At 38.7% G+C, this 16506-nt stretch overlaps 1 protein-coding gene across 18 annotated transcripts in view; it reads right to left on the bottom strand.

The window, feature by feature from the left end:
* The window catches only part of RBMS3 (RNA binding motif single stranded interacting protein 3), a 917250-nt gene that overhangs the window by 413479 nt on the left and 487265 nt on the right, over positions 1–16506 (bottom strand). For 15 of the 18 annotated variants that reach the window (XM_042840452.2, XM_042840448.2, XM_042840438.2 and 12 more), the window contains one exon: positions 6365–6534. In XM_042840452.2, the coding sequence (XP_042696386.2) occupies positions 6365–6534 (170 nt within the window). The remainder of the gene's footprint in view (positions 1–6364; positions 6535–16506) is intronic. The other 3 variants (XM_065583518.1, XM_065583523.1, XM_042840468.2) reach the window with 1 other exon arrangement.

Raw genomic sequence — 16506 nt, 5'->3', positions numbered from 1 at the left:
TACAGAGCACATGTCCATGCGTCAGAAGAGTTTGTGAATCACCCACTATGGTTCCTGATAGAATAATAACAAATGCTATTTGTCCTTTGGATGGTTTAGGGCCATAGATGTTTTCAGATTCTTAAACATTTACATTAATGATAAGCAAATATCTCAGTGCCTAATGGACATATCCAGCCGTGCTGTTATGGTTGACTGGCTGCATGTAGAAATATGCTGGGGGAGTGTAGCAGCGAAGAATATAATGAAAGAATGGAAACACTACATTCTCAAACAAGTCAGAAGAAGCTCATTGCATTTGTTTATCCTGCTTGTTTCTCGAAGCCTTCTCCCCCACAATAAACAAATAAGTGATTATAGCAGTGCCCTTCCCACGGCGACAGACAACTCACAATATTTCTGTTAAGAACTCTCAAGTTTTTTCCCCCACCCCCAGGACTTGAATTATAATTCATCTGGGGGAAAAAATGTTTTCTGCACCAAACCACGAGAATTCTTCCCTCTCCCACAAGCCTCCATTAAATTATGTTCATCCAACTTGAAAGGGAATCAGAAACTCTTACTGACACTCGGTCACACTCCAGTGAAATGATGGCTACATCCTAAGTAGGGAATGTTGCAGGTGTTCATTTATTAGCTTAACTAAGTTATTTTTGTGCCTTTCTTCCTTACAATGACAACATTCATCTCCCAGACAGAGCACTCTGCAATACTCTGGGCATTTGTTGACCTAGGGTTTTGGTTTCCCTGACAAAAAGGGGTGGCTAAGGATAGGATTAGTTCATTGCCTATATGGGGGAATTTTAATGTTTGTCTTTAACCATTTAAGATATTCAGGAACTACAGTAACAGGCAGATAATACAAACAATTTTACTAGGATTTGTTGTTTGTTACCCTTTTAAAAACAAAATAAAGAAAAAATAATACATACAAAGCCTGCACTTAAATATTACAAAGACATTCAGCTTACACATCGGAATACAAAGCTGTGAGTCAACACACTTTTGAAGTTAAGATGCAGGTATTTGAAAACAAAAGTTCATTATATTATACCAATGTGGGACTTAAGTAGAAGTCCAATTTTTTTATAATAATATTAGTAACAACAACAACCACGCAGAGGTCTCATATCACAGGGTAAAAAGCTACTTCTACGTCACTGGGTTGCTTTTTTGTTTGTTTAAATAATAATATAGACATCCCTAAAATTAGTTACTGAGCACATGATCATTCTTCAATTTAAAAACCTATCAAGTTCAAGTTCTTTTTTTTTTCTTTTTAATGTTTAAGTGCAGTCCCTACCCTAAAGAGCTTGCAAGAAGAGAGAGACACAAGCAATGCAAGCTTGCTTAATCTATCCCATCAATGTGCTTCACCAGTATTCTGAATGGACCACTTCTGAGGAAGACAAGTGTAAGCCAGTGGTGTTCCCTCACTGTCCTGAACAGAATCTGCAAACATTGTATTTAGCCCAAACGTATCTTACCTGGGATTTGACTCTATTGGTACTTCAAACAACAATGAAAACAAATCACAACCTTCACTTGCCCCCCAAATTTGGCTGTTTCTAGGGTTTCCCTGGAGAGACTTCTCTTCCTCAGACCTTAGTTTCCTCTGCTCAGACCGAACAGCCGAAGTGTAGTGAATGAGAAACACTGGACACCCAGAGTCAAGCAGGAATCAATCTACATCTCCCTGAATAGTTCCAACACCAGGTAATCCAGGGAGAAAGCTCCATCATTCTGAGGTTAACTCACTTTTCTCACCTCTTCAGTCAATGGCCTCTATGCTAAAGTATACAAGAGTGCCAATTATTGCTAATTACAATGGGGGATGCAGATTGCAGGCCTCTATTCAGATTGTACTGTAATATGGATACAATGCTAACTACTGTAATATGGATACAATGCTAACTCGCTTTAATGTATCTGAACCTCTACGTTCCACTGTATCTTGCAAAGACCTGCTACTTAACTGGTCAAATGCAGACACTGGGTGAAATGCTGGCTCCACTGAAGCTAATGGGAATTTTGCCACTGGCTTTCACCCACAGTCTAAGCACACCCATTTACGCTATGTCTGAATTTGGTCCATTGTCATTATATCATGAATTCGTTTGGAAGATGGGAGACTACGGTGGTGACTTTATTTTTTTTTTTCTTATTTTGAATCTTACTGCAGATAGCCTATACCTTGTTTTAGCCTTTATTTTAATTAGAACTGGTTGGAACCATTTTTAAAAATACAAAAAATGTTGACCAAAAAACACGGGGGGAAAAACAGCAAAAGTTTTCACCTCTGTTTTCCTTATTTTTTGTCCAACTCTAATATAATTATTTCCCTCTTGTTTGTCTTTCCTATCACAAAAGTAGAGGGAATAAAATAAGTTACGAATTTGACTCTCACTACCTTGAGGCAAATCCATGACACTTTGAATGGGAAGAAGATCCTTTGCCTCACAGAAAATATGGCTCAGAGTCATTGAGAAGAAAAACCATACTGATGGCAATCACAGCAAAACAGGAAACTTTCTGTGCTTAGAAAAACATTTAGGTACCAAATTCTGGCTCATCTTCCACATAACTCAGCCTGACTGGCTCACAGACTTATCAGTTTTGGGGTTTAATATTTTTGTTGTTGTTGTTGTTTTTAATTCAGTCCTTTGATTTCAGGCTGGATCACACAGAAATCAAACATTGCTGGAGGATAAAGAGATAGCTAATCCAAGCAAGGAAAACAAAGTAGATGGATATGGTAAGATTTCTGAAGGTACATTTCAGGTACAAGGCAGTAAAGTACAAAATCCAACCATATACTGATCTGGAGTATTAGACCAAACCAGTTTTAAAGTCAAAGACTGAGTAAAATGTAGTTTAAATTGCATTTAAAGGATGGATTTAGCACTGAAAAACTGATGGCTAGAGCACGGCAGACAGGGACTGTCTTCACAATGCATGCAAACTTCATAACACTATATAGTAATCCTAAGAGAAAGCAAATTTTGAGCTATTATATTTAAACGTATAACCAAAAATGCATAAAATGTTCGACTACAACTTGTTAAAGCTCACAGGATTTCACGGTTTTAAAAAATATTTGTATATTAAAAATTCACAATAGGAATACATGTTCCTAGTGTAACACATATTTTCACCTGTAGCAGGTGAAAAATTTTCAAGCAAAACAATTTTTTTAAAAACAGTAATTATTTTTCAAAATTGTCCACTCTTTTATGGCCAAAAACCAACAACTAATATTTTTCATTTTCCTCTCACCTTTTATCCTTTTTTAAGCCCCTTTTTAAGTGGCAAACTAGGAAATGGGAAAATAAAAAGGAGGGATAAAGAAAAAATGGAGAGAAATGAGAAATAAGAAAAACCTGAAAATATTTGGTTAAAAAATTGTGAACATTTTTGAAAAGTGAAAAACCTGCTTTAAAAACAACAAACAAAAAATCCAAATGTCTAAAACTTTATATGTTTTTGTGTATTGTTTTTGTTTGTCTGTTTTTTTGATCAGCTATATTTTCACCTGGGATTGCAATAGTTTATTGATGTGCCTCATATGTTAGTGACGACCAAAGTGATTTCTATGCATAGTTTTAAGAGAATTTGGGGATTCTTCTGGGTGAAACACATTATTTTGTATAAAAATAAGGTATGATTAGATTAGGGAAGGAACTTTATATGTTGTTTGTATAAAACAGTACTTTATACATTTTTCATTCTACAATCTATAAATATTAAATGTTAATTATGTTTATCTTAATTTTAATAAACATCATGTTTTGACCGAGTTAAGAGGAACATGTATGCAACAATGGGTCATACAATTATGCTATAAAACATTGGGTACTTCTTAGGAATAAATGGCAATATTAGTATATTAATATTATTTGCAGGGATTCGTTATGACCAAATTTCTAAATTATGGAATTATAAATGTGGATTGAGATGGGTTTAAAAGGTTATGTTATAAAAATTGCAAAGCATGCTAAAGTCATATTTTCAGAGATTTCTTGCTCAATTTATGAGAAAATCCAAGACATGGTGCATAAATGAAGGAAGATCACCTTTACTATTCATATATTCCTGGTTTATTTTGTTCAATCACACCTGTTGCTGTACCAGTTTATAAAGTCCCAAAAGATGTACTGTAATTTAAGGGCTTTGTACAGCAAAATAAAGTTTAAAGCAACTTTGCTGAACAGCAGTTACAAGAGATTTTCAGGATCAAAACCATGCAAGAAAGAACAAAACGTTCCAGTAACATTTTTCTTATTTACTTGGTTACTGCGGAGTTCATGATGACTTCTTTTCCTTTTGTTATATCTGAACAGTTTGACAGATTACTGTGACAAGGTTACCCTTAAATTGATAAAAGGTTTGATAGTGTCGGTACATTTGTCAAAAATATCTGACATCACTCATAATGGAGTCTGCACTACGAGCATCAATGGCACTCCAGTCTACTATTTTCTATTCAGCGTGCAGTGCACACTACATAAAAACATAAAATGGAAATGTATAAAAGTCAGGAGGATTAACTAAAGCAGCCACTCATCTTATCAAACACAAAAGCTCATGGTTTTTCGATGATTTTGACTAAAATAGAATCTATTTTTATAGCCACACACTAAAATGCAATTAAAAAAATGTTGAGTGTAGTTTAAAGGGTAAGAATCCTACTAGAGTAAAGTTGGAAATGGAAATGTTGTACTATGAGAAATTTACTCAGTTGCAAGCATTTTCAACATTCCCTTGGCTACTGCAGAAGAAAAAAAAATGTGTTTTAAGAGCTTTCTTTCTCAGACCTGCCAAGCATCATACAAAGTGTCTATCACAGTATTTCTGATCAAATCTAGGAAGTGCAGAAATGCACATCACATTGGATAATATTTACATATATTTTAATTTAATTTTCCATATATCTCAAAGCAGCATCAATTTCTGTTCAAATTCTAAGTCTAGGCTCAGACTGATTCTTACATTAGTAAATCCATTTATCAAGCTCTACCTGATATGCTGATTTGCAATGGAAAGTCTTAAAGGTGCCGAGAGAAGTTTCAGAGTAACAGCCGTGTTAGTCTGTATCCGCAAAAAGAAGAACAGGAGTACTTGTGGCACCTTAGAGACTAACAAATTTATTAGAGCATAAGCTTTCGTGGACTACAGCCCACTTCTTCGGATGCATATAGAATGGAACATATGTTCCATTCTATATGCATCCGAAGAAGTGGGCTGTAGTCCACGAAAGCTTATGCTCTAATAAATTTGTTAGTCTCTAAGGTGCCACAAGTACTCCTGTTCTTCTTTTTAAAGGTGCCATTCAACTTTTTTTTTCAGGGGAAGGGGGAGACTATAAATTCAGCATTGTAGGATTCCATACTAGCTGTCTCTGTTGATTCCATACTAGCTGTCTCTGTTATTTCCCTACCAATGTTCTCATTCTACAACAAAAAATATATTTTTCTTATTTCCAGCTCTAACAACTCAATATGGGATCTCAAAGACAAGATGGGTTATTTTCTTCTTGTGCATCACCACCAGTAATAAAGATTCAGCAAATCAAATTATACCCTCAGCTATACCTGTATTATCCATTATAATCAACTCATTTGCTTAGGTAACTGCCCTGTGATTTGATTTTAGCAAACAATTCTGTTAATGATGCACCAAGAGGAACAAAATTTAGCTATGTGGCCTCTGCAGTGTTAACAGAAATAAAAATCAGTAAAAACTTATATTTGTCACTAAGGTTGGCAGAAATTACTCCAAATATACACAGGGAGCAGATCTGTTGAATAAGAGGGTGACATTTTTACATCATCAGTTTTAAGAGGACATTTTGGTAAAAGCCCATATTTACCAGGTAACATACTTCTCGAACTTCAGACTTGACAATGAGACACAGCAATCAAAAGATGTGACAAATGACAAATGTGTTTTGTTGTGTGTTCTGCCATGAATCATAATTCTTTGACTGTAAAATCTCTCATAGTAGATGTTTTCTGATTATGTGAATTAATTAAATCAAAGGAAAAGAAAAAGAAAAAACACTGAAAAATAAATTCAGTCTCATGAAGCCATGACTCTCAATTAATTGGATGTCAGTAGATTTTGAACCCTAGATTTTCAGATCTCCAAGCACAGACATCAGCCATTTGAGCTAAAAGGAGTCAGTGTTATCCTTTATGTTCACCTTTCACTATCAGGTACATCATGCATCTAAATTCTTGTTCTGAAAATATAAAATCTATATCTACAAGCTTAAAATATGGCTTGGAAATTTGTCCCTATAAATACGATGGTCAAGAGTATTCATTTCAAACTGGAGGACATGAAATATTTCAATGGCACTTACGGCTGGCAGAGCTTGATAAGGTCCTGGTCAGTGGTGCCGGGTGGAAGGCCTCGAATGTACAGGTTGGTTTTACTCAACTGTTCCCCACTGCTGTTGTTGCTGCTGTTGTTGCTGCTGTTTGTGCTGGGGCTGGGAGGAGCCATGGGGTGGGGAGCTGGTGCATAGGACTGCTGAAAACAAAAAAGTCTGTTACTGGAAAATAAACTCATCACCAGCTTGTGTGTCTTACTGAAGCCGCTATGAATTCATGGTAGTTCTGTCCCCCACACATACTGCAATTAATTCTGGGCCCGGAATTTATTTCCCCCATCTTTTAGCTAGGGCAATAATATACAATAAACGTTATTTTTAAAAATCTGAAAGAATAGCAGTTGATAGATTATGCATGCACTTTATCCTACTCACAAGATACGACATGCTGAATATTTAGGAACAACATTTATTAAATGAAGATGACACACAGCACATGATTTAACTCAAGCTACTCTATGACTAGGGCCTTACCAAATTCACGGCTGTGAAAAATGCATCACAGACAATGAAATCTGGTCTCCTCCATGAAATTTGGTCTTTTGTGTACTTTTACCCTATACTACACAGACATCACAGGGGAGACCAGCATTTCTCAAACTGGGGGTCCCAACCTAAAAAGGGGTTGCGGGGGGGGGGGGGGGTCGCAAGGTTATTGTAGGGTCAGGGTCCCTCCAGTTACAACAAGGTGAAATTTCAGATTTAAATATCTGAAATCATGAAAATCATTATTTTTTAAATCCTGTGACCATGAAATTGACCAAAATGGACTGTGAATTTGGTAGGGCCCTATCTATGACCCACTCAGTGTGGGAGTTCACTAAGGAAATGTATTGTCTTGAGATTTAAAGTAGGTGTGGGAGCTGATACCAGGAATCTGATGGGCAACCAGCACATGCATAAAAAGGTGACAGGAGTTATCAGCACTAGGAAAAGAGAGACAAGGTTCCCACCGTATGTGCTGTTATGCTGGGTGTAGAATGGATGGTCCTGACAGTATCAAAAGGTCAGAGACTAGGTGATCTGGCCTTAAAATCTATGAATATGCACAAGTCTCACAACCTAGCTGAAAAATGGCACTTATGAACGGAGGCAGGTTTATGAGGCAAACAATGACCCCAATACGTTTCCCCTACCCTCCAACAAATACCTACTAGAAAAAAATACATAAAATCATGTTTTAAATCATTCCTAAGTACCTCTAACATAGGGCAACAACTTTCAAATTTAGCTGCCTAAAACCTCTGATTGAGCCTCGGACTGTACTTACTTCTCATTCTTATTTGCAAAACATTACTCGGCTTTAATTCTTAGAAAGAAAAATATGATCCAGTTTTACAAAAAGGACGACAAGCCTTTTCACAGGTAAACAAGGAGCCTAGCTACAAAATTCGAAGCTAGATCAGAACTTCCCAAAGCTTGAGAGTGTTCAGAGGTGATGGTTTGGTTTGGTCAATTATAGAAACTACAGCATTAGCCATGAAGTACCAAGCTAAGTGGTCAACTGGGCGAGAGAAGGAAGACCCATTCTGTGCAAGCAAAACACTGAATTTCATTAGCAGCCCAGAGACATCAGCAGTGACTAGATGTCAGGCCGATGGTGAGTTAATGATGACATACTAATAAGCCTATGCAGGCAAAATGAAAGCAATTTGGTGTCTGGCTGTGATGACAGTTGTGTGACCATTATCATATGTTCACACTCAGATACTCCAGTTCTACAGTTAGACCTTGATTAAGCAAAACATTTAAGCCTAATTTCAAGCACATGTATAGTCCATTTCACTTCACTGGCCCTACTCAAAGTGCTTAAAGTTATGCATATGCTAAATCAGTGTCTTCAGTAGCTGGACTTTTTTAAACTGGAAGCTTTAAAACACTTTCAAACAGCCAACTACCTTTATTTAGAAGAACAGAAAATATTGAAAAGTTAAGGCAGGTATAGATGGTAGATGAAGTTGTGCTCACTGAGAGTCTTTGATGAAATATACACATGAATAACACATTTCCAAAGGTTCCTTCCTCTCCCCCACCACTCTCTCTCCCTCCTCCCAGCCTGTCTCACTTAAACTAACCAAGGGGGGGGGGGGACACAAAATCAAGTGTTAAAATTTATATACATCGCTACTGTCTAGCCTGGCTGTGATCTGGTTCAGCAGGACTCTCAAGAGAGAAAATAAAGTTTAACAAACAGCACTATGGTACACTGGCTAGGAAGCACATTCAGTCTGATCCATAGCAAAAGGAAAAACGAACAACTCTGCATTTAATTCTTTCCCTCAGAATGTGTGGAGACTTGTTGACAATCATAGGTTCTTAATAGGTGGGTATCATATTACTCTGCATATAAATTTTATAACAGGGCCTTACCCTCTCAAACTGCAATGCCATTCCCAGAAATAGAGATTCAAAGCAGTAGTATTGGGAAGATACTATGGAATCAGCCAAGAGGCTTTCCCAATGTTGTGGTGCTTCGTGGAATTAAACTCTCCCTTGCAGAAACAGTACTCTTGGGTAAGAATTTATAAGACTGTAACCCCATACAAATACATAAAGACATGGCTATCAAAATACTAGCTCATGTCCCTGTCCAGAAGTACTTTTTTGTGAGCTCTGCAATATATTTGTGGGGTCTACAGGACCTCACTAGTGATTAATGTACTATTTTGGGGTTGGTTCTCCTCCACAGACCTTTTGCTTTGGTTTGAACACCAGCCACCAGCCAAACAATTTGTTTACAGTGATTGTGTGGCTTTAGAACACAAAAAGCTGAAACAATTTATCTTCCATTTTTCCTTATGACAATTCTGCAGCTTTTGATTATTAGTAATGTACAAAGATCAAGATAACATGGCTCCTACTTTATACCCCCTTTTAAGTTGAATTTATATAATGAACGAGTGTAAGCTATTCAGGGCAGGGACATAGTCTACAAGTCAATAAAATGTCGTGCATGTTAATTATAAATTATTATTAGACATCTTAGCTTGGGTTCATTATGCAAATAGCTTTTTTTCCACATTAAGTAAATGTCCCAAAACTTAGTGGAAAAGACAAGATATACCTTTCAAACATAAAGAGCAATTTTCCTTTCAGTATCAGATATTTATCCTCATACACAGAGGAAAACACTAGGTGCCTGATTCTAATTTAAACTATGGCCATTTTGTGCCACTCTGCAGAGTAAAAGCTATAAAGTACACATTTACACTGATAGTAAGGCCAGAGCAGTGTAATGTGCCCTCAGTGTAAATGAGAATCAAGTGCTAGGATGGAAATTCTTTCAAACTACAACTGAGCAAACACTGGCCACAATCCTGCATGTACAATCACAGGCTGACATCTGCCTTCAGGAAGAGCCCCATTTAAACCAATGGGCCTATGTCTGACTGTACATTGCATAATCAGGGCCTATGTCTGTTTGAACTAGACTATAGACCCCCCCTCTACCCTTTCACATGTAAATCTCAATTCACACACTGCTAATTTTTAGGGACAGCAATTTAGGAACCCCAAAATGCTATAGAGAATTTACACCAAGCTACAAAATGATGATTACCAATATTCAGTTTTATATAGTCATGTGGCTGGCTGCCATGTTGGAGACCCAGTCCAGGGGAAGGCTTTAGCCGAGGGTTACCATACGTCCGTTTTTTCCCGGACATGTCCGGCTTTTTGGTAATCAAACCCCCGTCCGGGGGGAATTGCCAAAAAGCCGAACATGTCCGGGAAAAATACCGCCGGCCAGGCACTTCCCCTCCGGTGGCTGCTGTGCTCCTCCCCTGACTTTTCGGCTCTATTTAAGAGCCGAGCTGCCCGAGCGCTACCGGCTTCGGGCAGCCCCCATGCCTATGGACCCTGCGCCCCCGGAGCCCGGGAGGGGAAGTGCCCGGCCGGCGGCTCAGGGTCTGCAGGCATGGGGGCTGCTCGAAGCCGGTAGCGCTCGGGCAGCTCGACTCTTAAACAGAGCCAAAGAGTCAAGGGAGAAGCACAGCAGCCGGAGCCCGGGAGGGGAAGTGCCCGGCCTGGGGCGCAGGGTCTGGAGGCAAGGGGGCTGCCCGAAGCCCGAGCGCTACCGGCTTCACGGTTTGCCGGGCAGCCTCCAGACCCTGCGCCCCCGGCTGGGCGCTTCCCCTCCCGGGCTCCAGCTGCGCTGGGGAAGCGCCGGCCGGGAGCGCAGTGTCTGGGGGCAGCCCGGCAAACCATGAAGCCGATAGCGCTCGGGCAGCCCTTTTCGCGTGGCTGGGAGGGAGGAGGGGGTGTTAGGGCGCGGACTTTGAGGAAGGGGCGGAGTTGGGGCGGGGCTGGGGCCCGTGGAGTGTCCTCTTTTTTTATTTTTTAAATATAGTAACCCTACTTTAGCCTCTTGTTTCCTGAACTGATAAAGCCAGAGCATGTGCTGGAGTAGAAGAGCATTCACTTTGCCCCCAACAGGATGAAGGCCCTGTTCACCAACCTGCATGAAAGATATAGGAGGAAGGGACTCCAGACATACAATGCTTGCTACCAAACAGTGGTCTCTTTACCTTAAGCATGGTCTAGTGACCTAAGCATAGGCCCAAAAGCAGGAATTCTTGAGTTCTAATCCTGGTTCTGGCATTCTATGGCTTGGGGCAAGGCACTTAATCTCTCTGCCACAATATCCGCAGGGATCATATGAATCCTAGGTATTATTAAAGGCTCTAAAGCAATGACAATGAAAGGGAGATGCAGCTATCCTATATATCTGGCAAGGGAACAATACAAATATGGTCAAACAAGGTGCTTATAATGCAACAGTATGATACAAAATCTACATACACTATTTTATTTCAAGAGAGAGCTGGAAGTCAGAACTGAGTTTTTCATTAATTTTTCAAATAACCAATCCAGAAGATTCATTTTTCAATTCCCATGCTTCGTTATTCAATAAAGGGGGAAAATGAACTGGTTTGTAGATCATTCTAAGCAGCCTATTAATTCAGCGCAGCTGGCTAATAGGATTTGTTTTCATCTTTGAAAAATGAAACAAGCGACTTTTTTTATTATTTAAAAGTGAGAAATTATACTGTTAAATTCACCCCTACTTTCAGACACCCGCCCTTGTAACCCATAGCAGAGCTCTCTGAAACAAACTTTCCCATCCAAACACACACTACCAAGTAAATTGACCAATAAACCTAAATAATGAGACACTTAAGTCTTCCTTACTGAATAATGACACACAAATGCTGAATTAGGAGCCAGGTCAGTTACAAAACGAACACCAATTCCGGCGTTAGCCTCCTCACACAAGGTTTTTTTCCCCCGTGGCAACCACGGTATCCCTGTCTAGCTTTCATTTGTTGCAAGTTTGGTCTAAAGCTTTTTTCTTCTTCTGATTTAAAGAACGACACTTTTACAAAGAGAAATTTAAAACATTTTTCACATACAATTCCCTTTGGATGGGAATCACAGGTCCCAGATGCCAAGCTGTAGAGTCGGCTTTATTAGCAGCAGCTGGCTCCTTGGCAGGCTTCTCAGGCAGTCAGGCTTGTGGTTTTGGAGTGGCCTCAGAGTCTATCATACAGCTCAACTGCTCTGCTGTTGGGCTGGCCAATTTGTTTTGTTCACCTTTGGCTATGCCAGATTTGTACTCTTTTATCCACTTGAAAGTGAAGTCCTGGAATGATCCACCAAAGCATTAATATGTTGACTCACTTGTGTGAGTGTGTATATGAGTACAGACACAGTCCCACATTAAAATATACATTATTTAACCTACAATGAAAACATGTATTCTACTTCACTCTGAACAGTGTCTTTTTAGGCTGAATTCATCTAACTTAGAATATGATTGTCACTCAATTCCCTTAGCTTCTCATTGTGAAGATAAAATAACTCAAGGTAAATACAAATATATTATACAGATACCAGTTTACAACTCACTCTACTACAGCACTGTGCTATTTAAACCATACTGTACAAATGAGCAATTTTTGAGGGCTGGATGGTTTCCTACTGGCCAATTAAAGTAATGACCAGAGGATGCCATTGACTTGCAGGCCTATTTATGGGTCCCTTCAGTGGAATGGATGGCAAATCCCCCATTGAGCAAGAGACAACCTATTATGCTCTGATGCACCCCAGAACAGCACCCCCAAAACAAGGAAATCAAAGCAAGACATGCAGGTAGGTAGTCAATCAAAACATGTAATAACCATGAACCAGTTTAGTCAGCAACGGTGTAAACAAAACAAATGGCAGGTATGTTGCAGCAGGGCCCGAGTAACTTCACACACTCCAACGCTACGTACACAGACACATGGGAACCCGAACCCTGAGTTCAGGGAGCAAGAACCAGGAAACAAACAGGAGCAGGAATAAGCAGGAAGGCGTGCGCGGACATACACCAACCAGTTGAGAGGGCAAAAAAGCTAGCATAAAAGGCGAGGTGAAACTCAGCAATTCCTCTACTTTGTTAACTTCCTCAATCAGCAGCAGCATCTGAAGAAAACTTATATAGCCTTAGCTGTAGCTGGAGAGAAGAGAGATGTGAAAAAGATATACCTTAATAAGGAGGAATTAGCTATGCAAAACATGTATATTTTACAAAGGTTCCAGTTACAGGTGAGAGAATTAAATTGGAGAGAGGTTCAGATTCTGCTGTAGAGCTTGCAGGACATTCACTGAGCTTGCAGAACTCAAACCTTAGCCATGCCTTCAGCTCCTGTCTGGATGATGAAGGCCTGGAAGGCAGGGCTCTTCTTGGACACTCATTTACCCATGCCACCAGACTTCGTAGCACCTGTATTCCAAAAGCAGACTCCTGGAAACTAAACGTATGAATTTAAAGTGGATTAGTTACCTTGCATTAACCCCTATGTGAACACTTTTACTCAGAATTAAAATGAACCTTAATTTGAGTTTAATTTACTTTGGAAGTGAATTAAATAAAGTGAATCAAACCACTTTAATTCTGAATATGAGTGTCCATATAAGGTTTAATGTGGTTTAACTAATCCACTTTAAATTCATACCTTTAGTAAATTCAGGTTAATTTTCCTGTGTCCCCCTATGTAGACTAACCTTACCATTTGTTTTACTTATTCATTGTGCCATTAGAAAGTTCTATAATGTAAGGTCTTTCTAATAATAAATAATAAAATAATAATACAGTAAAGAAAGAATGTGGGGAAGTGGGGTGCCTACTTTCTTAGCTTTAATATCTTAAGAGATGAAACAATCATGTTTTGACTAAAAATGATTGGCTTTATCCACAATAATGCATTTAAAAATGATTTTACTAGCATATGCCCAAACTGTAAGAATTAATTTATTTTAATGTTAAATGTTAATTTAAAAAAATAAAAAAAAAAAACCCAATCCTAATGGAATTTCTAACTGGATATAATTTCCATATATTTTATAATTTAGAATTTCTGAATAGCACAAAGACATCTCTCTCCATTTACACATAAAATGCCATCTTTTATTCACAGCAACATAGTGTGTTTAATTAGAAAAGTTTTTAAAACTTTCCAGTTACCCATTCTTATTCATAAAGTTAAAAAGAGCACATATGAAGAATGAAAATTGTGAAAGAATGCAGTCCTTCCTTGGCTACAGTAGCAGTACTATAGTTAAGTAAAAATCTGAATTTGTTAGGCTAATAAAACATGTTTCTCAGATCTAACTGATTGAGGTTTAAACCTGTTGAAATTAGTGGGCCAAATAGTGGTCGGACTTACAACCTCATAGACTTCCTCCAGGAATCAGAGTTGCATGAGGCATAAATCAGGGCAGAATTTGGCTTATTTTCTCTGTAATGAATACTTATTCTCATCCAAACCCCTAAATACTGACTGCCCAGTTTTCAGCATTTTATGAACAATTAGAGCTAGACGTTGGCTATGAAGCTAAGTGTTTGAGGGCAGGGGGAAAATCCTTTGTGGGGGGGCATTCTCTCCTGGGAAAATATTTGGAAAGTGTGTGCCCTTTCATGTAATCTGGTGCAATAATTTGTCCTTCGTAACGATCTTAATGAGACAGGGATAAAAAGTCACCAAGAACAAGGCGGGCTTAGCAATATCAAGACAGGATGATGAATATCAGAAGCAAGGAAATTCCCTCATTGACTCACACTGATAAGAACACCTTTTTGCCACTAAGACTGATTCAGTGGTCAAATGAAATATGTCAGTTATCATACCGCTGGATTCCTAACCCTCACTTAATGATGAACATTAAAAGCAAATTGGCCAATTGGAAACCATCTTATTAGTTAAAAAAAGATACAGTGAACCTTAAATGATAAAGTGATTTAGACCACCTATAATTAGAATAGATTGCTTGTCATCTAGCTAAGGGAAAGACTTCAGTTGAGGATAAATAGTCCCCAGTTTTAAACATGTCCAGAAAAAGTACCGTGAATGCCAAGTAGACAGGCAGTGCGGGTTTATGGATTGCGAATGGAACAGCCCATGAGTGCTTTAGTATGGACGGCTCTCTTAGTATTGGCCTGAGGATGGATTTTGTTGTAGACCCATCTCAGCCACTGGCTCCTTCCTACCTCCTCATGCTGCCATAGTGGAGAGAATACTACTCTTGGCTCACAAGAAGTCTGGATTAATCCATGCACAGCCCCATCACAAACTGCTCCCCAAATAGTTTTCCCTGAATTTAGTGCATTTCATCTCCACAGGGAATGTGGCAACTTAGTCCTTAGTACAAAAGAAATGAAGACTAGGAATAGAGCTGTCTCGCAGAATAAATTATCTCCCACTATGGAAAATAATCTTCACAGCATCAATCAACATTTATTTTCAATAAATGCCGCCTCTTCTCCCTTTGTCTCGTGGTTGGAGCGTCCAGTTACAATCCATTCCTGTGGCATTTTTTATTTCTTAACAAACGAAGGCCATGAACAAGGAGAATTCTCTTATATAAAGTATTCAAGCACTTTGTCAAACTCATAAACAAAAACCTATATTTTGTGACACAAATTAGCATTATTACTTCATTATCCAACATGTTCATATTTTATTGATGTACCGAGGCAATATGTGAACGGAATATGGATCTTAAAAGTACTAAATTTGAGCAATCTGGCCTATAAAACATCATATGTCTCCTAACCAGAATACTTTAGAACACAGATCAAAATGTGAAAGCAATTACTGCCTGCAATACAGTAACTTTGTTGTGAAAAATGGGAAAAGTTTGAGTTAGCAGAGATTATTATTTGTGTATATATTGCCACATATTATTTGGGGCACTTGTGTAGCAAGATTAGCATAATGAGGGGTTAGCATCCCACTTAAAGGGTAAAAATGTAGAGTGGAAGTTTTATATTTAATATATTTATATAAAAATAGTATACATCTTAGGTCCTGAAAGTCTACATTTATTATATGGATATTTATTTTTAAATGGAGGACTAAAAGTGTTCTGAAGATGAAAATGCTATGTATGAGCTAAATTTTATTGCCTATACACACACTATCAACATGGTGAAATAACATGAATGAAATAAAATTCAACTGAATAGAACTGAACTTTTGGCATAGGACAAAACCAAAATCTTTGATCTAATCCAACCCCTCCCCACCCAAAAATGTGTTGAACGCAGATCAGAACCAGATGATATTTGGTTTTGCAGAATGAAAACCCAACCAAGGTTTACAAAATCAAAAGCAAGCACATTTCCTTGGCTTCTCTCTACATTACAAGAATTAAGTGGGAAATATTCCCCTCTTCACATCAATGCAGAGTAGTAGAACGGAAGAATTGTGGCTGACACAGTCTCTTAAGCAGAATGCATGGCTGGTAGGTCCCCATAGTAGCACCCCGCAACACTCTTTTGGAGACATGTGTAGGGAAACCCTTGCCCACATTATACACAAAGTTAAACTACATCAGTTCTTCTAGTGGGGAAGGATGTGTCCCTAATGAAAGAACATCTGAGCAGAATTTTGGACATTCCACAATATCTTAAGCTGTCTTGGATTTACTGTTTTCGCAGGGCCACTGGGACTGCAGCTACATAACAAAGCAGTGTTTCTCAAATGCGGCCACCAGAGGCTTTTCTTGCAGCCACAGCCTCCTGGGTGGTGATTTGGTAGGGGCGGTGGAATGGGGCAAAGCAGCAACCC

The sequence above is a fragment of the Chrysemys picta genome, chromosome 2 (genome assembly GCF_011386835.1).
Source record: "Chrysemys picta bellii isolate R12L10 chromosome 2, ASM1138683v2, whole genome shotgun sequence".
Classification (NCBI taxonomy): domain Eukaryota; kingdom Metazoa; phylum Chordata; order Testudines; family Emydidae; genus Chrysemys; species Chrysemys picta.
The sequence above is the reverse complement of the archived record's forward strand: the minus strand, read 5'-3'. Positions and strand labels throughout refer to the sequence as shown.